At 51.1% G+C, this 25,045-nt stretch overlaps 2 protein-coding genes across 9 annotated transcripts in view; both read right to left on the minus strand.

Annotated features, from left to right (window-relative positions):
- Window positions 1-2,628, minus strand: part of LOC134034784 (retinal-specific phospholipid-transporting ATPase ABCA4-like) — a 31,447-nt gene extending 28,819 nt beyond the window's left edge. For 2 of the 3 annotated variants that reach the window (XM_062479395.1, XM_062479392.1), the window contains exons 1-5: window positions 2,476-2,628; window positions 1,356-1,466; window positions 1,071-1,164; window positions 778-919; window positions 189-328 (exon numbers count right to left, since the gene is read on the minus strand). In XM_062479395.1, the coding sequence (XP_062335379.1) occupies window positions 189-328; window positions 778-919; window positions 1,071-1,164; window positions 1,356-1,421 (442 nt within the window). In that variant the 5' untranslated portion in view covers window positions 1,422-1,466; window positions 2,476-2,628. Of the gene's footprint in view, window positions 1-188; window positions 329-777; window positions 920-1,070; window positions 1,165-1,355; window positions 1,467-2,230; window positions 2,432-2,475 lie in introns of those variants that run through there. The other variant, XM_062479394.1, reaches the window with a different exon arrangement.
- A 295-nt stretch (window positions 2,629-2,923) lies between these two features.
- arhgap29a (Rho GTPase activating protein 29a) overlaps window positions 2,924-25,045 on the minus strand; it is a 33,949-nt gene continuing 11,827 nt past the window's right edge. For 2 of the 6 annotated variants that reach the window (XM_062479129.1, XM_062479135.1), the window contains 21 exons: window positions 19,585-19,728; window positions 15,835-15,931; window positions 15,578-15,650; window positions 15,320-15,380; window positions 14,805-14,945; window positions 14,150-14,214; window positions 13,926-14,036; window positions 13,717-13,797; window positions 13,141-13,299; window positions 12,733-12,870; window positions 12,334-12,524; window positions 11,257-11,420; window positions 9,860-9,988; window positions 8,637-8,735; window positions 8,191-8,354; window positions 7,377-7,565; window positions 7,024-7,161; window positions 6,531-6,763; window positions 5,997-6,324; window positions 5,568-5,676; window positions 2,924-5,090 (listed from right to left, as the gene is read on the minus strand). In XM_062479129.1, coding sequence (XP_062335113.1) covers window positions 4,120-5,090; window positions 5,568-5,676; window positions 5,997-6,324; window positions 6,531-6,763; window positions 7,024-7,161; window positions 7,377-7,565; window positions 8,191-8,354; window positions 8,637-8,735; window positions 9,860-9,988; window positions 11,257-11,420; window positions 12,334-12,524; window positions 12,733-12,870; window positions 13,141-13,299; window positions 13,717-13,797; window positions 13,926-14,036; window positions 14,150-14,214; window positions 14,805-14,945; window positions 15,320-15,380; window positions 15,578-15,650; window positions 15,835-15,931; window positions 19,585-19,728 — 3,785 coding nt within the window. In that variant the 3' untranslated portion in view covers window positions 2,924-4,119. Of the gene's footprint in view, window positions 5,091-5,567; window positions 5,677-5,996; window positions 6,325-6,530; window positions 6,764-7,023; window positions 7,162-7,376; window positions 7,566-8,190; window positions 8,355-8,636; window positions 8,736-9,859; window positions 9,989-11,256; window positions 11,421-12,333; window positions 12,525-12,732; window positions 12,871-13,140; window positions 13,300-13,716; window positions 13,798-13,925; window positions 14,037-14,149; window positions 14,215-14,804; window positions 14,946-15,319; window positions 15,381-15,577; window positions 15,651-15,834; window positions 15,932-16,613; window positions 16,836-17,070; window positions 17,448-19,584; window positions 19,729-25,045 lie in introns of those variants that run through there. The other 4 variants (XM_062479130.1, XM_062479134.1, XM_062479133.1 and 1 more) reach the window with 4 other exon arrangements.

The raw sequence follows: 25,045 nt of genomic DNA on the forward strand, positions 1-25,045 counted from the left end.
GTCGGGACGGCATGTAAACAAAGCTCACCCAACACAGAGCGCGGAGGTCCTACGCCATCCTGAAGCCTTCTTCAAGACGTTCAGAAGCACTGTTGACGACCAGCCAGCCACCCACCCTTCCCCTACCCCCCACAAGGCCCTCGCGTCTGAGGGGGTGTATGTGGGCGTGGGGTCTGTGAGGGACTGACCTGCGACCTGCTCTGGGTTGGTCCTCAGCGTGTCCATGAAGGTGCTCATGGTGGTCAGCTCTCTCCAGAGCCGGCCCAGCTGAAGGAACTCTGGGTCGGACAGCAGAAGCTCCTGGGCGTCGGAGTAGAACCGGGCAAAGCTGAGGGGAGGTCAAACCCACACACGGGACAACACACACAGGCACACACGGGACAACGCACACAGACACACACACGGGACAACGCACACAGGCACACACACGGGACAACGCACACAGGCACACACACGGGACAACGCACACAGACACACACACGGGACAACACACACAGACACACAAACGGGACAACGCACACACAGAGAGGGGACAACAAACACACATGGAAACACACACATGGAAGTACAAATACACACGCAAACACACACAAATGGGAGAACAAACACACACAAACGTGAACAAACACACACACACAACAAGTATTTTCATTATGTGTCTGTGTGATTTATGTACTAAATAAATCAAAAAGGAAACTCTCATAGAAAAATAACAGGGGGCACAGAATTCCATTCCCCCCCCCCCCGGAGCCGACCCTGTGTCCTCGGCATGCTCACATGGAGTTGTTGTAGTTGGAGACCAGGCCAGGCGACTCCCCGCGGGTGGAGTACTGGAAACACGGGTTGTTGGCATTGCAGACGATGCCCTGGATCCAAGGCAGGACTCCAGCGGAGGGCATGGCCTTGTTGGGAAAGTGACCTGTTCCAACAGAGCGGAGCAACACAGCACGGGCATGAGGAAACACCGGCACTTAGGCAGCAAAGATAGTTCAAAATGATGCCAACTATTGAAATATTTGGTGAATTAGCGAGCTCCTAAATGTTGTCGATGTGGAAACGGTAGTTCTTACATTCGTGTTGGCGGTAAAGAGGGTTAGCTCTTCGGAGCCACACCAGGCCAATGAACAGAAACACAGGCCACATGATCTCCATGAAGAACCGGACCTGAGAGAATGACCAAAAAAAAACGTTTGGTCAGAGGGAACCAACCCCCCTCCCCACACACACACACACACACACACACACACACACACACACACACACACACATACACACACACACTTTGCTGCCCCTGCCTGTGAATATTTCCAAACTTCATCAATCTCATCACAGGAGTGAGGGGAATCTTTGTTTACCTTTTGCCTCTTGCGTTGGGTCCAGTTCTTCCACAGTAACAGTCGGATCTGACTGACTGTCCTCATGGCTCCTCCACTGACCCCCCAGGGGGCGTCCAACAGGACTCAGGCCTGAACACAATCCCCCCCAAAACCACGTCAGAGTACCACACAACCAAACGACCTCAACCATACAACCTATTCACAACAACCCTATTGCGATCATAAGCACAGCCCAGGAAAACTCAACCAACGATTTTTGCTAATTGGATTGGGAACGTCTGGAACTTTTCCCTTTCCTGTCTTTAAATTCAGATGTAGTTTTCTTTTCTTCTTCTATGCAGTAGGAGAGACGTCGCCCGTAAACATTCCCAGTGTCCCTTGATGCTGACTGAACCAACCAAGTGCAGCAGCAACAGAGAGGAGGGGTGTAGCGAGAGTATGGGCCGATGAAGGCCTTTTCTAGGTCATGCCAATCAATTTCAACAATGGGAGTCTCAACTCCCAAGTGCGGCTGAAAACATAATCTGAATGATGGGTCCGACCCACCGACAAAGAACAGCGCAAACATAAACCACTAACCACAGTAGAAGTTGTTTCAATCATATTTCCGTGCATCATACTTGAAAAACTATTCATAGACAACAATTGATTGTTTACATTGTTAGGTCAGCCAACACAAATATTGAGTTGTGACAGGCACCATGTCTTGTTATGATGAAATGATTATTTATGGAGAATTTCAGACATATTTATTGTTTCTTCTGTTAAAAAAAGTCCAATAAATGCACCCTTGTAAAAGCAAAGGACATTAGCTCCACAAGGACTCAACACATTCAAAGCTTGAGCAAAACCGTACATTGCGAAACAACTTGTTTTGCATCCAGCACACTCACCAATACTGAAGGCTGTAAGATTGATCTTTAACACTTGAACAATGCCGAATGCAAGTCTTGACAGTCTTATTCTGCTAACATCATTTCCTCACAGTTTCCTTTAATGTGATTGCTTTCTGCTGTCTATAAAAACACTACAACACTGGCATTATGCAACACTATGCAGGCACTAAACAGTCCCCCTCCAGTCGAGGTAACAGCAAAACACATCAGAGAGCCTCAAGATAGTCAATCATATCACATACCTCAGAAGAACAATCTAATCGTTGAGTGACATCTAAAGTAAAACACGTAGCCGTTTACAATCTCCTGTGTGCTCCATGTTAGCTTACGCAGTGAGTTCCCTAGACCTTGCGAATAGTTAAGCAGATTGATATAATCTTCTTTCTGCATGCCCACAGCTTGCTAACTCCACTCATCCATTCGCTGAAGAGACCGACATGACCTAACAAACAACAGACCACTAATACCAGACTCCATTTTCATAGGTTAATCTTGGGTCTCATTAGGTCTAGATATTCACTTAGAAATGACGAATAGGACAAACAACACTTTTATATCATTTAGGATGCCCTACTTGTGGACATAATAGCATGTACAGAGTGTAACAGCTAAATGGACCTAAAATAGCTTCTGCATTTATCATATCATCACACTAATATAACTGTATAACATTAATGCCAGTCAAAAATATATATTTGGAAGATGTAAGCTTTATTTTAATAAGTTACAAAAAGGCGTATGTTCCCATGTACCTGTTTGTACACAATTGCAAAAGTAATTTAATACACAGAAACATTCGTTCACCATTCATAAAATACAGACAGAAATACAATTTACAAGAATGATGCACCTACAATGACTTGGGTTGGCCATTGGGGAAAGGCAATTGTATCCCTGTTCACCGCTGAATAACGTAGGCTTCCTCTTAAACAGCTTTGGCCGAGTTTAGCTTTGTATACGTATGTGCTTTTTAAACCTTGGTGACATCCTTCTACAAGGCAATACATGGGCACTGGAAGCTTCTTACAGTTTGTATACAAAAAACTAAAGCAGAATTATTTTTTCTTTCAACAAGGTGTTACTCTGTAACATATTTCAATGTATTTACATGCAGACACCATGTACATTACTTACGTGTCAATCGAGTGAGTGATGAGGCCATTTTAACATGATGCAACATGTTAGGTTGTGGAACACTTTATACATGACTAACATAACACTGCAGTCTGAGTAACAACAGAGAATTCAGAGACAAAAAAAGGTGTAAGATTAATTTAAGGTAAATAAGTGCATCAAACTGAATTGGATACGGTAACAGGTTATTCCCATTTTTGGCATAAAACATATGAATGCAGAATGTAAATGTAATGTAAGTTGTTCGATGGGTAAAATAATGTTTTTGTAAAATGTATTTGCACAGTTTAAAAGATAAAACAGACTATGTTCTTTCATCAATGTGTATTGAGCAGGATGGTAAAGAAACTGTGAGTGTGATTTCAACTTATTTAGAATTTGACCAATTACACACAGCTTTGTTTTGGTAAAATTACTTATTTTTTCCTTTCTTATTTATATTTTAACAACTTTTAATCAGAATTCATGTGAAGTAACTTAAAAACAACATAATAAGTGCATCCTGTCTTCAATTGTAAATCTGTTACTCACAGCGCCAAACAAAAGCCTGACAGATATCAAGAAATATATATTAATATATAACACTTCCATGGGTACATTTTTCACAGTTCATGAAATTCTTGGTGTTTTTTCGTCTTCAATATGGCACATATTATATCCATCAGACCTCCTTGTCCAAACGTTTATTGAACCTTGAACTTTGACCCTTGAACCGTGAAGTGAGGGAGGAGTACCTCAGAGGGTGAGGGAGGCTATACGAAGTGAGCCTCCCTGTGTTCAAACTCCTGCAGCCGTCTGGGCCGTAGTCTCTGGTACAGAGGCTTAGCGTCGCCGTGACTCAATTCCTCGGGGCTGGAGCGGGGGGACTGGTGGCCGGACGAGGCCGCCCCGGCCTCCTCACATGGCTCATCCACAGACACCTCGATCTCAACCCCCAGCTCCTCCTCCTCCTCTTCTTCCTCCTCCTCCTCTTCCTCAGCGCTGTTAGCTGTCGCCGCCGCACTCATCTTCGACCCCGCGTCTGCGAAAGCCTTGGCCTTGCTGCCCGACGGAGGCTTGTAGAAGGTTCCGGGGGGGGGCTGGAGAGTTCTGGGGGGCCTCGACGAGGTGGACACTGGGATGTACTCGCACACATTCTCCTCTCGCCTCAAAGTCCTGCCTGCCCTCACCGCGATGGTGTACGGTCTGTTGGGGTAGGCGGCGACGGCGACGGGATTCAAACTGCATCTCCCGAGAGAACAGGCAGACGCGGACGACGTCACAGACACGGACAGACAGCCGGCGGCATCGTCCACGTGGCCCTCCTCCTCGCTCGGCAAGCTCGCCACGATCCGGGCCGTCCTGGGGGTGACGTCGTAACGCTTGTACTGCTTGTCCCACGTCCTCCGCAGGGTCTGGGTGTCGATGAACGTGCTGCGGTAGTGACTGCTCACTCGGGTCCGGGGCCTGTCGTCCTCCGAGGCCTCCTCGCAGGCCCCCGGCCCGGGGCCATCCGGTTGGGCGCCGTCCGTCTCCACGCCGTTCGGGGTGTTCCTCTGGTCCACGCCGCGTAGCGTGGCCGGGGGGCGCTCCGCGGGCAGGCTCACAGGCCGGGACGACAGCTTGGAGCGAGGGGCGCGGAGCTGTACCCGGGAAGTGGGACCCGGCCGGCTTCTCTCCCCCGGCCTCGGAGCCTCGGGGACGTTCGAGGATTGGAAGCCGTTGACGTCGTCCGAACCCCCCGCTGGGAAGAGAGAGAGACGGACAGTGTTTATTTCTGATGTCTATCACAGCACATGCTGATGCAATAACACAATGCATTGCAGAATTGCCTGTCAATACAAAGGCTTCTGAGTGTTAACTATGGGTCTAAACTTTTTTTTTTGCACTGTAGTGTGTAAATGACATTGTGTTGCTACGCTGAAGTTGAGATATTGTTACTGTTGCACTCTTGACTGAGATGTTATTTTGCATCGTGCCTGGGAAAATATAGACTATTCCTTGAGTCTAACCACTGAAATACAGTTAGAACTATGACCTTCTGATCCATGATCTTCTGCCGTACGTTCTATATCACATATATATATATATATTTTTTTTTTATACATAAGCTATTGTTGTACTATACTGTACAACAATAGCTACATATATTTTATTTTTATTTTTATTTATACATAAGATATTGTTGTACTATACTGTAGTATTGTTGTAGTGTACTGACCAGGCTGAAAGTCCATCTCCTCAGCCATGGGCTGCACCTCCCTGGCCTCTTCCAGCAAACGGCAGGATGGGATTATGGAGGAATGCCTTTTATACACTTTGGAGCTCTGCTGTAATACAGAGACAGTGACAGGAAACAGAACCCAGAACAGGAAACAGGAAGGAGAGAAGAGAGAATGTTTTTACAGTGGTGACATTGATGGTGAAGTTATTTGAAGAACACTGTGTTGAATCTTTCCTCTTTATTGAGCATAGATTTCCTAAGAATACACTGTTAGTTATGAACTATATGTTCTCAGATTAACTTCCGTTTCTTATTTTGTGAAAAGTTGGGAGCACATTTTGGTCAACTTTCTTAATGAAAAGACTTGCGTGGGCTTTCTTTTTGCACTTCTAAAAGTACAAAACAAAATATTTGTTTTCCCCTCACCTCTTTGATGTCTCCCAGAGACTTGGAGTGCCTGTTCAACTGCATCTCCTTCTCCTGGGCGGTGAGGCGGTGGGGGAGGCCGGGGGCCGGGCCGGAGGGGGCGCCCTCGGCGGTGGGCGAGGCGGCGGGCAGGGGGCTGAAGGGTGAGTCGAAGACCACGTGCTGGTGTCGTATGAGCAGCTCCACGATCAGGGCCTGGTAGGGGTAGTCCACCAGGGAGGAGAGGGACACCTCGGCGTCCGTCTGCCTGGGCTTGATCAGCGTGGGCCCGAAGATGATCCCCAGGTTACTGGCGGTCATCTTGTTCTCCTCCGCCTGCTCCGTCACCCTGGGGGATGAGGGGACGCAAACAAGATGGACGCCAGAGGTTTAGACAAGCGTCTGGGTTTAGACGCTCCGAGAATTGATGGTCTAGTTTGGTGTTTGGGTTCATTCAAATCGATCTTCTCCAGCCGAAAGCAGGGCTTTCTGTTTGACACTGTCAGAGGGTGTGTGTATGTGTGTGTGTGTGTGTGTGTTCCCTGCTCATCCTACCGGTGCAGGTGCTGAATGAGGAACTGCAGGGTCTTGTACTGGGCCGGCGGCAGCTGCCTCAGGAGGTCTCGGATCTTGAACAGCACCCGGCTGAGCTCCACGCTGACCTGCTGGGTCTCGGAGGCGGGGCCAGCCCGCAGGGTCTCCACCTCCTCCACGATGGCGCTCTGGCTCTCCTTAGCCAATCCGATGAAGTCATTGTAGTAGCGGAACAGGATGAGGGGCTCTGGGAGCTGGGCAGGGAGAGAAATAAACAAGGAAGTTAATTATAAACTCAGGAGGCTGAAATATGAGGACAAACACACGGAGGGGATGAGATTAGAAGCGAGGAGATAAGCATCCCGGCATTTTTGTTGACAGTAAAAGGAGGAGGTATGAAAAGGGAGATTGGCCGGGCGGTGTGGGGGGGGGGGGGGGAGGGGCGGCGACTCTGCAACAGCCGAACTCAGTTGACTTTATCTGGAGGTAATGTACGAGGCGGCGGCGGACTCACCTGGCGCAGGTAGAGCTTGAGCACGTTGCTGATGTCGTGCGGGTAGAGATCAGACAGCTCCACCAGGTCTTTCCCGTTCTCGAACGCCTGGCAGAGCTTCTCCACCCGAGACTTGGCTCCGTTGACGCGGTAGATCCCCTACGGGGGGGGAGACAAACCAGACGACACGGTCCCTTTAGATTCCAACAGAACACTCCAGAACAGTTTGAGGAACACATTCCACATCCAGACACCCGGCGAGTTTCCCACGGGTTTCAAAAACGGATCTCGTCCGGGGGGAGGGGGGGGGGGGGGTAAGATTCAAGAGCAGTAGCCTGGAGCAGGAGCAGGGCCGGATGTTTTAACGGCGTTACCTTGATGTTCAGAGCCCGGTGCTCGATCTCAGACGTGCACTTCCTGATGATGAAGGGGATGCCGTCGGGGTGGCTCCGGGCCGCCTGGGTGAAGTCCACGCCGAACAGGTGCAGGCGACCCTGAAGCTTCTTATGACCGCACTGGATGGCCAGCAGCTCCAGACACTTCTTATGACAGGCCAAGTAACACTGGGGACACAGTCACAGAAACAAATGCGACAAGTCAGGCGATACGCGGTCAAGTCACATGAGAGAAAAAAACACACAAAAAAAGAAAACACCGTCAATGTAATTTAGTCGGTCAACTTCATTCAGGGAGCGTCCAGTTCAGCCACGTTGGACTGTGTGACGCAAACGATCCCGTCGCCAAACCCAGTAACCCTGTAGGACCAACCCGTTCTTTGTCCTTCTGAATGTATCCAAACATTATCTTAGGGTTTTTATAAATATTGAATGGAACTCGTTCTAAAATAAGCAGAGTGGAGAGAACATCCAGGAGAGGGGGAGCGGGGCCAGCTGAAGGCCTCTGGTTTCCATTGCACTGAGGGAGGATCAGACACATGACTGATGTCTGAGTTTGGATCTGTTCATGGAACTCTGGAGTGCTTCCCCCCCCCTCGCTTACACCACCTGTCTTATGTATTTAACATGGTTGCCAACCCAAACCCTCCATGTGGAGGGCCGATGGCTTTCAGTTTGAGTCCAGTTTGATCCCATGCACAAGGAACAGAGTGATTGAGCCTCCCGAGTGTCCGAAACATTGGTTACCAGGAGCCAGAAGACCAGAGAAGAAGAAGAAGAAGAAGAAACCAACCTCCTCACACTCGGCCCCCTGGAACACCACCAGGCTGTCACACTCCCGGCACTTGGACGGAGCTCTCAGCTTCCTCAGCCGGTGTGTCTGGGCGGCCTTGGACATCAGAGTGTTCCTGAAGGGGCCTGGAGAACTGGCCATCTCCATGACCATCTCACTCAGACCTGGAGTGGGGGAGAGACAGGGTGGGGGGAAGAGAGGGTGGATCATGGTCAGTTTCATCCCACACTGACAGTCGGTTTCATTCCAGCCACTTTGTCTTATTTATTTTAACGCATGACAGCTCTTCTGTTGTAGCTTCCCTTCTCCAACATCCCAGAACCCCTCGCGACACCAACGCACGACCTCGACGACCCCGCCGTCGGACATGGGAACGAGAGACAAACCGTCTCCCTCCGGGGGGCCCCCAGGACGAGTTCCCATCCCCCCTCCCCCCTCAGACTCACCGTTATCTGACGGCGACGGGGGCTCTCTCTCGTCCAGGTCGTCCGCCGACGACATGGTGCCTGTGGAGGGGGTTCTGGGTAATCTCCTCTTGAAGTCACCTGTGCAGGTAAAGAGGATACGCCAGTGAGTTCTCATGGCCGGGGCGGCTTCTCTCTATACTAAACCCTGGACTGAAAAATAAATAAATAACGTTTCGCTTATAAATGTGCCGCGGCGGGGCGGGGCTCATTTTAGGTGAAAGGTCAAGGAGCCAATTGGAGACCACCATAAAGGCATCATGGGTGATTCACACTTCCATTCAGTGATCAAGCCCATTGTTAATCCTCCGTATTGTTCCCATAAAGGTCTGCGTGAGAGGCCCATCTCAGACAGCTACTGAGAACGTTCTGGAAAACATCTCCCGGGCATGTGGAAAATGCAGTTAAAGGGAGGAAAGGAACAGAGGGAAGAGAGGAGGAGGGGAAGAAGTGTCTAGATAAGCATTTCAAGCAGCTCCACCGTCCACCGTCTCATTTGAAGCTTGGCCTGCTGCAGTGTCTCCTGCTTGAGGAACAGCAGGGTGTCGTACCGGGCTGGGGCAAGCTGAAACATCGACAGCTCTCGGGGGAATCCCGGCCAAAGACGAACCAAACAAAAGAAAAAAAAGGAAACCTTCCTTCCGACGTCTCAGTTAAGCAATGAGACGCGTTCCAGACCAATAACAATCTCAGACAGCAGGCTGACTGTACCGTCTGCGGTCTGACAGGGCGGCTGTTATGCCTGTGACATAAGGGCGGTCTGTCTTGTTTTCCCTCTCCAGGTGGAGAGAGACGTGACAGCTGGGGCATGTTGGAGGGCGGGCAGCAGGTGCGGCCGGTTGTTATTGCGCATGCCAGTCATCAGGTGCAGGAAAGGTTATGAAGGGACAGATAGCAGGTTAGCGAGTACAAACAAGAGGACTGCCAGAAACTACAGACCTTCGGAAGGAGATATACCATGTTCTTTGTTTGAAATACCGTGGTAGGAGATGCTGTGAATACTGCGTATATTTCTTTTATTTATACATTTATTTATTTTATTGGGGCTGCTGTGACGTTTGAATTTTCTCGTCAGGGGTGAATAAAGTTTGATCTGATCTCAAATACGAGCAACCGGAAGTGGGATAACAGGGACAGGAAATGGAGAACAGGAATGAGGAAGTGGTGGGACAATGGCATGATTGGGCAAATCCAGTGGGTCTTACCAGGACTGGCGGTGGGGGAGTCCATGGAGCGGGACTCGCTGCTGCCCCCGGCGCTCTCGGAGTCACTGCACATGCCCCCACCCTGACTACCCGTGGCCCAGGCTCGAAACGGGCCTTGGATCCTCAGAGCTGGAACAAGATTCACAATCACATTTGACTTTTTCGAGTTTACCAGTACATTTAAATGTAGTCATTTAATATAAATGTAATCATTTATATTACATATCCAAAGCAATGTACAAGTAGCGGTTATAATAGATGCATCAGATCATCAAGCCAGAACAGGCCCGTTTCTACAAAGGGAGGTGCTGAGTAACAGGCTGTCTTTTACCAGACTCAGCGACAACTACGATATTCTACAACCACAACAAGACACTTCACCATGTCCAGCTCTCCTTCCCATCTCTGCTTCACCACCTACATCTCCTCAGAAAGAATATCCTATTAACATGTCAACGAATATGTACTTTGTCATGGTGACACTTGAATGCTAATATTGCGTCCAGGCGTGACGTATCCAGTGTGTTTACATTAACATGTGATTAAAAAAGACACTTGTGTCGGTTTTCAAATGACGTCTTTGTAAATGTAGTCACGGAAGCTTGACCGTCTTACAGTGTGAGCTGTGGCTGAATTAATTCTTGATGTGTTGCCACCCTCAGGATAAAAACCTTTCTGATGGGTGATTTTGGCTGCCGTAGCAACACTTAATCATCAAACACTAAATCATGGACAGAAAGGGGTTGCACCTGAAACCTATCAGGATATTATCATTCAAATGAGGAACCAAACCACAAGTATGATCAAACAGCTGTGTGTGTGTGTGGTGTGCGGTGTGTGTGCGTGTGTGTTCCGTAAATAAGAGTCACAGGAGGACAACTGTAATCTCCAACCATTTATATCCACAAGGCTGAGCCTGCATGGATACACAAACACACACATACACACTTCTGTGTATTCATACATGGTACACACAATTTCCATTGGGATCCCAAGCAAACGACACAGTGCAGGTACGCTAACATCCACAAACACACACACACACACTCCTTCTCTCTCTGCCGTCTTTTCTACTGAAATCAGATCCAGTTTCATGTGTGTGGCCCTTTTTACAAGCTCTGTCACAGAGGGGTTCACATCATACTCTTTGAACTGCATTTAACGACAGCGGTCGGAAACAGGGCCTGAAGCATCGTTACCAGGCAACAAGCCCCAGACACCACTGAAGCAGTGAGCTGATGCCAACACTAAGAAGCGTCAGAAGTGCTTAGTGTTGAGCCAGTGGCGACCAGACCAGACCTCTACTGTTGGAGGGCTGGAGTGGTGACGTCTGAAACACGCTCCCTCCGTGTGTTTGGGGCGTCAGTGATGCACCTCCAGTGCGTGCGTGTGCTTACCCTGGATGTCCGTGCTGCTGTTGGAGCGGCGCTCCGCTATCTTGGCCGGCCGCGTGTGGGCGGGGCTCTCTCCGGCGCCCGGGAAGTCCGACGGCAGCGAGGCCTGCGATAGGTTCCCGTGGGACGAGTGGCTGCCGCTCAGCGACCTCTTGGTGAAAAGCATCCTGGGGGAAACGCAAAAGGGAGGTGAAACTCTCTCCGGTGGATCTGGAGGAAAGTATGATCCAACACTGGCCTGTCTGAAACTTGGATTAAAACGCGGAATGTCCTCGATCTCTAAGGGTAATATTCACTCAACACCGTTCTCATATTCCTAAAGACATAACACCGGCATGATCAGATCCGGACTATAAACAGTGTAACTAGGCTATAGGTGGCCCTGGCTGGTCCACTCCCACGCCACTGGCTATGGTCTCAGGTTGACTTGGATCTCTAAATTTAACCCTGTGACGCGCGTGTGGTGTGTGAGAGGTGTTGATGTTCAGCTTCCCATCTGCACTTCCCCAGCTCTGATCAGACGAGGGCAGGGCGGGGAGGAGATGTAAACAAAGCCAGAACAAAGCTGTCCTCTCCACCTGCCGGCTGTGTCTCTCTGTGGGCACTTCCAGACCCAACCCAACCTGAACCACACTGGTCAGCACAGACAGAGCTTTTCCACCGGACTAAGACATAACTGTTGGGATGGGTTTAGCTCAGTGGTAGAGCATTTGACTTCAAGATCAAAAGGTGTCGGGTAAATTCATACATTGCAAGTGTTCCTAAGTATAACATGTAGTTCGATAGTTGTGTTGATCCAGATCCAGAGCACAGAAGAAGTTATCCTTCCTTCCCCACTCCTCCCTCGCCCTCCCCCACACTCTGACTAGTCACTTCCTCAGGAAGACATGTGGCCTGCACTCAATTGTGTTACGCTTTCTAACACAATCCCTTTCTTTTTCACAATCTTTTTCTCTGCAACCCCCAGCCCCCCCCCCACCCCACTCCCCCTCCCCACGCACACAAACAGCTGCATTGGCCGCTACCCTCTCTTTCTCCCAGCCGCTTGCGACCCCCCTGGAGCCCCCCCTTTCCCCTCACCCCGTGTTCTGAGTGACGGTGGCGTCGAAGGAGAGGGACTCCGCCCTGGCCTTGTCGGCCGGCAGGCTCCTGACGAAGTCCACGTAGCGCTGCCCCGGCTCGTACAGCTTGGCGCTCTCGCACAGGACCTGGTGGTTGACGGGGAGGGGAACGGCCTGGGACTGCTGCAGCTGGAACCAGTTGACCGTCACCTGCACACCACACACACACGCGCGCGATGACATGGTCACATCTGAACGTTTCGCGGTTCCGTTCGTTCGTCCGACGCTAAATAAGGGGAGATTTTCGCGTCTGTGTCCGATCCCACGGAGAGACGGTAGACACACGCGAATACCTCACGGACGCCGCTGAGATCGAAAAAGCAGGTGGGAGAGGGGACGCCGGGTTTGGGGGACGTACCGCCTTGAGAGTCAGGTCGCACTGGAAGACCATCTCTCTGAGCTGGGTGAGGACGTCTCTCTTGGTGGTGGCCAGCTCCACCCTCCTGACCGCCACGTCCGTCTGGCAGGCCTCGCAGTGCTGCTGGGCCTCCTCTGCCTACCACACGGGGGGGGGGGGGGGGGGGGGGTTACAGGGGCTCACGTCAGCTCAGCATTCGAACAAGAACAACTCGAGGGGCCTCCTTTAGGATCGGGAGGGCATTCGTTCGAATTGAGGAGCCTTAGTGATCTAGAAGCTTCCGGGATAATCTCAAAGAGATTTTTTGGAGGATTTAGGGGCCTCCACGATAAGCTAGGGCCCTCCTTGAAAAGATTCTAGGGGCCACTGGGGGGGAAGGGGGGGGGGGGGGGGAGAGGTGTGTGGTACCTTCAGCAGGGCCTCCTCCTCCAGCCGGCGTCTCTTGTCCAGCTGTTTGGCAGGCTGCTCCTCCTCCGCCCTGCTGGTGGACAGCCTGGCCTTGTCATGCTCCTCCTGCCTCTGCACCTGCAGCGCCCGCGCCTTCCTCAGGGCGCTGTCCGCCTCATGCTGAACACACACACCCCACGTCGGAAACACGCCCACACACACGCCGGAGACACATCCACAAACACGACCATACATACACATACATACATACATGCACACAGACATAGATATACACACACACACACACACACACAGAGAAGTTACAACACTTTAGTGCTGATTCAGCGCTACTGGTTTGCTCTCCTTCTATTTCTGTCATTCCTGTAACCACCCAGTCGGAGATGCAGTAGAGGAACCACACACACACACACACACTGACAGCACACTGACTGACCTCGCTGTTCCTGTTCACAACACCTCGTCAACTACATATACTAGAATCCATGCCCTCAAGGTCCTAGTGCCCGAGAGTTCCCAGTCCCACTCATACAGGCAGCAGCTCTGGTGTGTGTCAGAGGGCACATCATGTCCACCCACCATCTTCTTCTGCTCTCTCTGCCAGCGCTCCTTCACCTCCTTCCTCAGCTTGTCCAGATCGCTCTTACGACTGAGAAGAGGCTGGGGAACACACACACACGTACACAGACACATTCCAGTGAGTCAACAAGCAGACACCTCCATCATTTGATTCAGATGGTGTTCCCTGAAGACCGGAAGAGTGTGTGTGTGTGTGTGGGAAGACTTACCTGCATGAACTTGTTAGCCTGCAGTGCCGCGGCTGTGTGAAGCAGGAGTTGGCTGTACTCAATGTCGTTCTTGAACGCCGACATGTAGATCTTGCGAAATGGCATGAATTCCTGTTTAGTGACACAAAAACGAATGAATTCTCGATTTAACGCGGAGAAACAGTCTCCCACGTTCTGTATGAAAGTACTGCACAAGGACACAATGAAAACGTATGTTCAGTCACCTGTTGACTAGCCAGCGTCTTTGCCGATTCGGCCATTTTGGCGTAGCTCTTCGCACACTCGACATCTGCAAACACACACACACTAGTCACAGAACGTTCCCCGGGCAAAGAATGAAAGGAATAAAAATCCAAGTCTTATCCAAACAAGATACGTTGCTGAGTTATGTCACACCAAACCCCTAAAGGTTGACCCGTCACTGTATGTGTGCTTACAGAGTGATTAAGTACACAACCCCGAACTATTCTGTAACTTATTACAGCATACTTGTCACTTGACAGTAGCTCGATCATGGAATGACAGCACACTGCTATGAGCCAACTCTGGGTCTGACAGTATGTCCTTTTCAGGAGCCTCATGTAACCTAACACACACTTCTAACTGTGTGTGAGGCTCCTATTCTAACTTAATCCTGATCACTCAACCTACCCAGTGCCACCTGTCAGTCCCAATGACGAGTGCTAATGCTAATGTAAACACAGTCAACCTGCCGCAAACGCAGTCCATTTCAAAGCGTCACTTTAACACCAGGAGTGCCTTCTTATGACAGTGGACCTGCATACGCACTCGACGGGCCAAACAAACTCTCCTTTCGGGGGATTTCCAATCCAAACACAAGATCCTCACACTAAGGTGTACAGTTTTCGTGTCACTCACCGGCGGCGATCCTCCGTTCGGCCCAGGCGAGCAGCTCCTTGCTGTATTTGGACCAGGCCTTGGCGTACAGCAGCGCCGCCTCCACGCCGCCCTCGCTGCCCTGCAGCGCCCCGTCCACCTCCTCCGCCCGCGCCGGGGGACCTGTGACCACCACGGAGATGCCGCACGGGACGTCGAAGAAGAAGGGTGTGAGCGTGGTCCCAGACCGCCCGCGCCTCAGCGAAGCCGACATAAGTGTGTGTGTGTGTGTGTTTGTGTGTGGTTTACGGGTGCCTGTGACTGAGAGAGTGCCACGTAGTAAAGCTTCTTCCCGACCTTGGCAACGGACGGGCTGTAATAGCCTTAGAGCTGAGTGGTTGTGACAGGGATTGGCTGTATTAATGTGCATTAATATGTATTCATCTTACTGAGCCCGATAGGTCGTAGTGACTTTGGTGGGCAGAGAAAACCACACGTCTAAAATGAGCTGTTCTACGCGAGCGACAGGATGTCCTGTTGCGGGACACGAATCTCACCTGGAGGGTCGTCCCTTTCCAGGCTGGATCCTCCGCATTCGACCGACAGGTTCTCTGACGACTGAGGAGACAGAATCGAGAGGCCCGCCATGAGGAACAACACACAAGTCTGTTTCAGGCCAAACGGGATTGAATTTGTGCATTCAAAACCACTTTTGCTAAAAGGCTAGGGGTTTCCAAAGCAGGCGCTGTATATGTACACAGGGTTAGGTGGAGGTTGTGTAGGTAGGTGTATGTGTGTATCCCTGGTTCTCTTACCCTGCTTCTCCTAGTCAGAGGGAGCCCCAACGATGAGCCATTCTCTACATCGCCCATAAGGAAGTCCGACACTCTGCAAGGGAAACCAATGTAAAATCATCAACTGCAGGTACAGGTCGTTCTTAAGCACTGGTTCAAATGTTGTTGTGATGTTCAGGTTTAGTGGCTAGGCGAGGGCTAATCCAGTAGTGAATAGTAAAACTGAGGAAAAGATCCCTTTATTGTAATATTGCAATAACCCGAGACATTGTACTCACACATTGCCAAATGTGAAAGCTAATGTGTCGATGGAAGAGTAGATCTCCGAGAAAAGCTCCTGTTTGTTGTCCTCGTTCACGTCCTTGAAGTTCACACCTGTCAGGAAAGGAATAGACAATTGTCCTGAAGGGTGAAACTCAAGAACGGTGACATTTTATATCCCTCTAATACTGGATAGGGCATGTACTTAAACCCTTGATCTCTCACACACACATAATACAGACAATTAAGAGGAACATGATCAGGTTCATCCTTTTCTGGTTTCTGAACAGGCATGTGAGAAAGTTGTGGAAGTGTTAGGACACTGAGGCATTTCATGAAGTCATATCAAGTCACCTGTATTAGACAAAGAATCCAGTTTCCCAGACGCAGAATAAACACAATTCTAAACAAGACAGAAAAAGAGGCTTTTCATTCAGTGGGGCCTTCACGCAAGACTAGGGATGGAGGAATAGGGAAACAAGCTCATAACTGAGGTGGCTGATTTCCTAAAAACTCAAGAGAGGCAACAGATTTCCTGACTCAAATCTAAACACAAGTGTCTTAAAAATAGAGGAAGGAAACGCAAATGTAAATACGTCTATAATCAGTCTCCATAACAACCTTCCTGTCACACGCAGATAAAATAATCTAGCATTAAGCTGGTTAGGAGTCCAAAGAAATTGCAATCAACAACCAACAAACTTGGTCGTCTTTGTGACTAACAACGGCCATTTCCAGAGTTGAGAAGTAATCTGAGCGAACAGTATTGATTCTCGATTCCTAAAGTCCTTCTTACCATGCATGACTTTCTCTTCCTCTGAACTCCTCTGAAATCTGTCAGCTAGTCATAAGACAATCCAGTTTGTTACTTAACTGTTGTCTTTGAGTGTAAAAAGAAGAAGAACATTCTAAAACAAGGTGCAGTGTAGTAGTCATAGGTCCAGTGTTCTCCATCTAAACAACCGTTTTGCTAGACAGGACTTGATAGGTGTCCATTTTAAAACTCCCCGTGACACAGTCAAGTCCGGTTCAACAGTGGACCTGAACACACAGACAGAAGAAATCAGCTAACCCTAACCCATCTGCACAGAAAGCTTCCTGTGTTTACGCCATATGAGGAACCAAGCAGTGACACACACACACACAGCACTGAACCACCACTAACCCACCACATGGACTTCCTGTCCAGTGTGTAAATCCATTTAAATGTAAACAGCGATGTTTAAAAAAAGGTCACTTTGAAGTCCACAAACCTTCCCGTCAAAGCTGCGCCTCAACCATCTTTGTATCATCGGTCTTCAGGAACATACAGAAGACCCTAATCATGTCTTCAATGGAACCAACATCCCAGCCGAAAGCTTGGAGCACAACACCAGCAGCAAGGTCTTGGTTTTTCATTCGCGACTTCCAGCCATCATCGTTCCGTCCAGGTTAGGGAAGGAACGACCCTCAGAGCCAGGCTTCTGTCTGCTTGTAAATCTCCCAGCAGGTCCCCCAAACTCAGGGTGGCAGTCGGAGAAGAGGGGGGGGGGGGGGGGGGGTGCTTCTAGGAACCTGTGGAACCGAGACTTCCAGAGAACGTCCAGGGTTCCCAGGAGGTGCTGTGAGCCCGGACTAGCCGAGCGGTCTGGTCTGTGACTTAGTTCAGTCCGACTGTAACCCTCCCCCTATCCCCCCTCTCCTCAGGACATCCTGAAGCCTGCTGGAACACAATGCCAGCGCTGGCTCAAACCTCGGCCAGAAGGGCCCGCCGTGGAAGTTACATCATCGCTCAGAAATGGCATTGTTTTCGCCGGGAGAGCGCAACGCTCCTGAACGCCGCTCCAGTCCCCCTCGCCTGGCTCTGGAGGAGAGCGGCGGAAGCTACCGGACTAAACGGACGTCGCGGCCCAGACAGGGTGGCCTGAGGGGTTCGCCTCGGGGGTTGAGATGTAGGAGGCAGGGTGAGTCTGTCGACAGACCGACGACCTGATTCGACAGGTGGAGGTGCCGAACGTGAATGACGTCTACCGCGTGTGGGGACAACTGAGTGACGGTAAAGCCTCCGGAACTATGATCGACCCTCCGCTTCCACAGGAAACCAGTGCTCTCTCTCTCCTCCTCTCTCCCCCTCTCTCCCCCTCTCTCCCCCTCTCTCCCCCTCTCTCCCCCTCTCTCCCCCTCTCTCCCCCTCTCTCTCTCGCCAGTTCAGTGGAAGTCACAGCCCCCTATGCGAGCCGACAGACAGGCGAGCCCGCAAATGAGCACGGGTGCCCTCATCTCTCCTCCAAGCCCCCAGACACTCAACAATCCTACCAATTGAATCAGCCTACCTGAATTGATTGTTTCAGTCTCATTGTTACACAGAGTGTGCATAGCTTGTAGCCACAGGTATCTTGTGAGTGAATGTGTGTGTGTGTGTGTAGGGTCAGAGCTTTGATTAAAAAAGACCTTGGAGAGTTGGCACCACCGAGTGAGAAATTCTGGCCCCCTAGTGGTTGTAAAAAGCCACAACATGCCATTTGCAGTTTGTACCAAGTGGTGCTACAGTACAGAAAGGAATCCTGCTAACTAATGTACCAAAGCCATGACATCTCCAAACAGTACAATCATCACAGACTGTCTAGGCAAATACAGTCAGTGTAAAATACTGTTAATATCAAACTGTTCCCTGGAGAACGCCTGTCCAGCCCTGACAACAATCCCCCTCATTCAGTAACATCACAGGAACATACAGGGTCCTGTATCCAGTCTGTCCTGCTGTCAGAGGAAAGCACACAGATCAATAGCACCACACACACACACACACACTCACACCCCCACACACACGCCCACGCACACACAAAGACCTCTTCCTGGTACTGTACAATGGCTTCTTTCAGACGGAAGCCCTAAAGTATTCATGCTGGATACATTTTAGCTAGCATCTCCCACACAGGCTCGGGATTGATCTGACGAAGATGAAGAAAGATCCTGTATGACAAATACAGTTAAGCAATGTCACATTCACAGAACGTAAACAAAGCCTCATGCACATGTTCAGCACACACACACACACAAAACGACACACACACACACACACACATGTTTAAGGATGTCACCCTGTCAAGGTTCTTCATAAACTCGGGCCTTGCCACAGCAGCTAAGCCAGAGGGCCAGCAGGGTGCAAGCGGAGAGGAGGTGGACTCTGTGGGAGTCCGAAGCCCCCCTGCCGCGCCCGGGAGGACCGTACGACTGTCCCCTCCGTGTCTGACGGTCATCTCAGGGGAGGGAGGGCTGGAGCGCTGCTCCTGTCTCCGTCCCCTCAGGGCTGGACGCAAGCACACAGACCCCCCCCCCCCCCCCCCCCCACCCCTCACACTGCTCCCTGTCTCTGTCTCGCTGCCTTGAACGAGGATTCGGATTCAGACTAAATAGCTGCTGTTATTGTCTTTGAACCCTGATCAACAGAGGTCTTTATGAAGCCGGGATGGGGTTGTACCAAGCCTTTTGGGACGTTTTTCTTGAAGAACGAAAAAAGAAGCTTTTTGTCGACTGAGGGTTCACTGTGGCCCTGTGCTGAGAGCCTCATCCTGCACATTTCTGTGACACGGTGGCCTGGAAGCCTTTGAATGTTTCCTTTGTTTTCTGTTAGTCGGAATAGTCTAGAAAGGGAAAAGGGTGGGATTGGGAGAGAAGGGGAGAAAGAAACTTGGAGAGATGGTGACAGAACAGACCGACAAAGGAGACGGAAAACAGAGCCGAGGAGGAGAGGAGCGCGCGAGGGAGTGCCGGCCAACAGGACTGACCTTTGACCCTGGCGATGACGGTTCCCGCCGCGCTGAGGATGTCCACGGAGTTGAGGCTCTGGTGTTTGCCGATCACGGCCTTCAGCACGCGCAGGACCTCCCCCAGACGCTCGTGAGCCACCTGGTGCAGACAGTCCTGGTGCTCTGGAGGAAACAACCACTCTTCAGATCAAAACAAACTTTATCAGTACGGCCCCTTTCTACCGGCTGTGTCACGGAACATAAGCACTGCACGTAAACCAAGCAAAACCCTCAAGGAAGACATGGAGAAAGTCCCAGGAAGTGAGGAAAATAATTGAAGAAACCTCGGGAGGAGCAGTTCAGTGAGGGGTCACGTTTCTTTGGTGTATTTCTATTGTTGCACCGGGTGGATTCTACAACCTGCTCAGCACACAGGTGGTCTTGTGTACGTTTTACAGGGTAACCCACGACAACTGTGACAGGCCAAATCATTACCATGCATGTCACTCACCAGCCCACCCCCTCTTCCTGACAACAGTCGTCATGGAGTTAGCCTCTGAGCCACGGAGCAGACACATTTGTGGTTTTACTGCCTCAGTGAGTCCCAGATAATTCCCCAGAGAGCTGAAAAGTGCATTCCAAATGACAACTGCATTACTAAACATGACCCGGTAGTGTTACAACATGTCATTATCAGTTAGCTGTTGAGGTATGCCTCGTCAAATGGAAACTCAGTTACAGCTGTGGTATGAGTACATATGTACAAAAGGGTCCATTAGAAACAATTAGTCGCCACAGAAGAACAGAGGAACAATAAAGATATCGGATATCAAGGTACCTTAGTTGTGTGCACTCACATACTTAAAGAGTGAAGTCATGAGAGTGCAGCTGAATGAAGGGGAAATTGTGAGTAATCTCCCTGAAAAAAAATGACAGAGTCTTGTACTGACAACCACAGGGGGGTGTGACACAACTCTGACACAACACACACACACACATCCCGGAACCTGGTGAAACAAGGGGTCACAGTGAGGGCTCTGCACACACACACTAACCATACACACACACACACACACACTGACACTAACCACACACACAAACTACATAACCATACACACACTAACCACATTTCCACGCACCCAAACAGGTATGAACAAACACATGGCTGGCACACTCCTCTCACAAACACACACTTCTCACGCACGCACGCAAACCCACCCGAACAACCTCACACACACACACACGCACACACACAGAAACAGGCAGTCAAAGCCAGATTTGTGCTGACCGTCGCTCCTGGATTACCCTCCGTATGGAAAGGGGGATCAGGAAGACTTTAGCGTCTCCCCGTCTTTCTGTCACCCGTCCCCCCTCTTTTTAGGAGCGGGACAAAAAAACCGCGCTGGAGCTGATGTTGCTGGGCGGGCCGAGCGGCCGGGGACAATGACCGCGCCGCTTCCACCAGGAAATCCAGCTGACCAGCAGGTGACCGCTGACCAGCGGCCCCCCAAGTCAACAAGCGTTGACCAAAACAAAAGGCCGGCACAGTGGTACGGATGGTGACCAGGAGCGACAGGTGAACCGGGGGTCCTCCCCCCAGCCGGTCGCACACGCACGGGGCCCGGGGGAGGGACTGGCTTCAGAGACGCGTGCTTGACGAGGACGATGTCACAGATCCATGAATGGCGCGAATGTTTGCACGTGTCGAATAAAAACGCTCAAAGAGCCATAAAGCGACAGATCTGTTTTCAGCGCGTGTAGAATCATGGTATTCACAAGCAGAACACACACAGCTCAGGTGGGTAGGTACAGACTACCACTTCAACAGAACATCACAGAACATGAACTGATACTTTTCCCCAAACAGCCCTAGAGGGTCACTTCCCAAGCCAAGCCCGACGGATGTCCAAAAAAGTGGGTCGTATTGGGGACAGGCTACTGCCTCTGCCTCAGATGGGGACAGCAATATGAGGCCCGGGTCGTACTCCGACACTCCACAACACAGCAGCTTCTCCTCTGCCGACCGCCTCACCAGTCCATCTCCCTGGCAACCATCCCCACTACCCTGCTCCCTGGCAACCATCTCTCCATCCATCTTCATCTCCCGTCACAAAAGATGTCACTTCCTGTGCCGGGGCGGGATGGCGTGTTGCGATGGCTGCCGCTGCTCGTCGTGTCTGGGGCCCTGGCTGTCCTGAAGGCTGGCTCGGCGGAGCGTCATGCTGGGACATGTGACCCGCCACACACTCACTTTTTACGTCTTTACTTAGCGGACGCTTTTGTCCAAATCGACGTACAAGAGGGGGAGATTTGACGCTCCACTGCTAAACTGCACCCATCCTGTAAATGAACCGTATAGTTACTGTAACTTGAATCTGAAGTGTTGCAGGCTTGTTTGCGTTGGGAGGATGTGCGCTAGTACCACCGTCCGGTTCTCGCGACACACACAAAGCACCGCCAACCAACATTCACACAGTCCCACCCGAACCATCCATCGCTCTGAGAAGACCCCGTTATCTCCCTGGTGTTTGTGTGACGGACCTCTGGCAAATCATTATCAGGTGGGTCAAAGTTCAGCGCTAGCAGGCCTGAGCCAGAAGCCCTTTAATGGGTACTGGTCAAAGTGGAGGCCTGTTTAAAGACATTCAAATGTCTAGAGACAATACACACACAAAGGCTGGCAGGTTCCTGTGTCTAGAGCCTCATACAAAGACAATGTGACGGGGTGAGGGGTGAGGGAGGAGGGAGGGGGGGGGGGTTAAGGTATATAAGGACAGAGGGGCTAGACGTGAAGGCCAGTGAGACCCAGGGTCTTCTTCCTTCCTGTTGCCCTCCACACAGGCTAATTAGCAGGACCCTCCCGTGCCGTCAGCCAGCCCAGCAGGGGGCAGGGACGTGTGGGGACGGTCGCTGTCAAGACTCCCTGTCTGGCCGTACAATGGAGAGAGGGGGAGGGGTCTGGTTCCCACCAGAGAAGGTCTGCCCCACACGCTTCTCACCAGAGACTGGGGCGGAGGGCGTGGGTGATGGGGTGGTGGAGAGGTGGCTGGTGGGGGGGTTGGTGGAGGGTCCACAAGTCACCAAAGGGAGGTTTTCACCACAAAACATAAATCGGACTTTCAGGAAAAAATTGCTTTCAGTCTGCAAACTTTCACTGAACACAAAATCACAGAACACAAAAGGCAGAGATATAACAAGAAGACTTAGCAGCTGCCGGGAAAAGTAGCTTGTTTCTCGACCGGGGAGAGTGTGGGAGTGTGGAGAGGGCTTGGGGGCCGGAGAGCAGGAACCTTAGGAGGTCTTTTGTCCTGGGAGGCCGCTAGCAAACAGGGCCTGTCCCCTCCTGATGGTCGCTTCCACGTGAAGCATTTATGGAACAATAAATCACAACGCCAGCTTTTCACTTCTCACAGGAGGAAGGGGGGAAGTGGTCTGTGTGTGTGTGTGTGTGGGGGGGGGGGGAGTGGTGTGTGAGTGGGGAGGAGTGGTGTGTGTGTGTGTGTGTGTGTGTGTGTGTGTGTGTGTGGTGGGGGGCGGTTTTGGGGAAGAGCGGTTGTTGGTTGAGGGAAAGAGAGGGAAGAAGCAGAGGAAGGGGGGGGGTGTTGTTTGGTAGCAGCCTAGCAGAACACCATCCCCAGGGTGTTGTCCCAGACTCATCCTGACCAGGGGTTGTGGGAGAAGAGGAGAGGGTCCGGGGAAGAGGTGGTCTCTCTGGGGGAGAGGATGTAAGGAGAGGGGGGGTCCGTCTCTGGTCCTGGGGAGGAGCTGGAGGGCGAGAGGCAGGGGTCTGCCTCTCGCCCTCCAGTGAGACACACTGCATCATTCTTACTGCCTCAGCGTCATGGAAACCATGGCATTCCTGAGCGACTGTGGTCGGTTCTGGAAGGTGGGGGGGAGGGGAGTGGCGGGAATGAGGGAGAGATGTGCGGAGCGGGGCGGGGGGGGGGGGGGGGGGGGGTGTTCGGGGGACTATATTAAAAACCTTGCTGCCTTCACCGCCAGATGACACCTCAAAACTTAACACCAGGGGCTTGAGTGAGGCCTTTCATCAACTGCGGCTCCTAGAGGCACCTACCCTGCCAAACTTCAAGAGGGTCACAAACACTAACTCAGTCTTGTGAAAATTGACAAAAGTACATCGCACAAGAGCCACCGTTGTGAACGAGGCAGTTCAATCCAAAAATAACTAACTCCAAGATACAGTACAATCAGACTGGAATAATCCAGAATTGTATGACCCCGGTGTCACAATCGGTTTGTTACACACAGAACATTCAAACTGTCTTGGATAGGATGTGACTTGGCAACATTCCTACGCCCGCGCCCCTAGCAATGTTCAGTCATGCGTTGCGGATCTCGGGGGTGAAGTATTATTTATGCTTCGCGACCTCCAGCAGGACAGAGGGGTGCTCGCTGACACAAAGCACGTGTGAAATCACTAAACATGTCACAACTGTGTGTGGGGATCTCATTAAAACGCGAGGACCTCATAGCTTTGCGGGCTGGATATGGTGCTGGCTACGACGACACGATACATTTCTAAGCGTTCATTTCACCCCCAGGAGAGCCCCTCTCAAGAACGGACCGATATGAACACCCCCACAAGTCAAATGAACGATCCTGGTGTTTAATGAACACTTTGAAATGTTTCGCTGTGTCCCCCCCCACGTCCATCAACGTGTCGAAATGTGACCTGACGTGTCAAACCACTGCTGGGCCCTTTGATGACCTAACCCCTGAATGCCTAACCAGGCCGGCCATGATGGCTGTGTTAAGAGGAATGGGACATTCCTCACGTGCAGCTTTGTGATCCTGCAGAAGCTGGAGGGGCGACCTTTGAACCGAATCCAACGCAGCACAAATCAGGCCTCTCTGCTTCATGCATCGAGACCCTGTCACACCTTGAAGTAAATAAAAACACAAATATAACATCGTTTTTTTCTTCAGACTTGTCTGACCATGCGCACACAGTCTCGACAGTTGGCCTGAAAGAGCGCCGGCCGCCCGCTGCAGAAGCGATGCCCGAGTAAACATGCCCCACCACTGCTGCCCAGGGTTGTCAAAAGTGGACCCACTTCACCTCCAACAGGGCGCTTCCGTCGTAAAGGCTTCCCAGATCAGTGGACTGGTGCCCAGTCTGGAGAGACGCCCCTTCCCGGCCATTTAAAGATGTCATTTTTCAGGTTTTATTGGACAGTTTGAAGTGAAGTGTGACACAAAAGGAAGGGAGAGACAGGGAGGAAGGGTCCAGGCCGAACTCGAACCCAGGCTGTTGCAGTAAGGCCTCATACTGCACAGTACACTCACTTATCCGGTGAGCTACCAGGGCACCCCTGCCCTCCCCTCCCCTCTGAAATACTTCCTGTGGCTAGCGGGCCGGGCTCCGCCCCCCGATTGGTGCGACCGCCGGCGGTCCACAGCCACGGATCAGCAGATTACACGGCCCCGGAGTGAAGGAATGAGCGGGGGACCTCTTCCTCTCCAGACGTCCCTGCTCACG

This window comes from Osmerus eperlanus, chromosome 15 (assembly GCF_963692335.1).
Source record: "Osmerus eperlanus chromosome 15, fOsmEpe2.1, whole genome shotgun sequence".
NCBI classification, from domain to species: Eukaryota; Metazoa; Chordata; class Actinopteri; order Osmeriformes; family Osmeridae; genus Osmerus; species Osmerus eperlanus.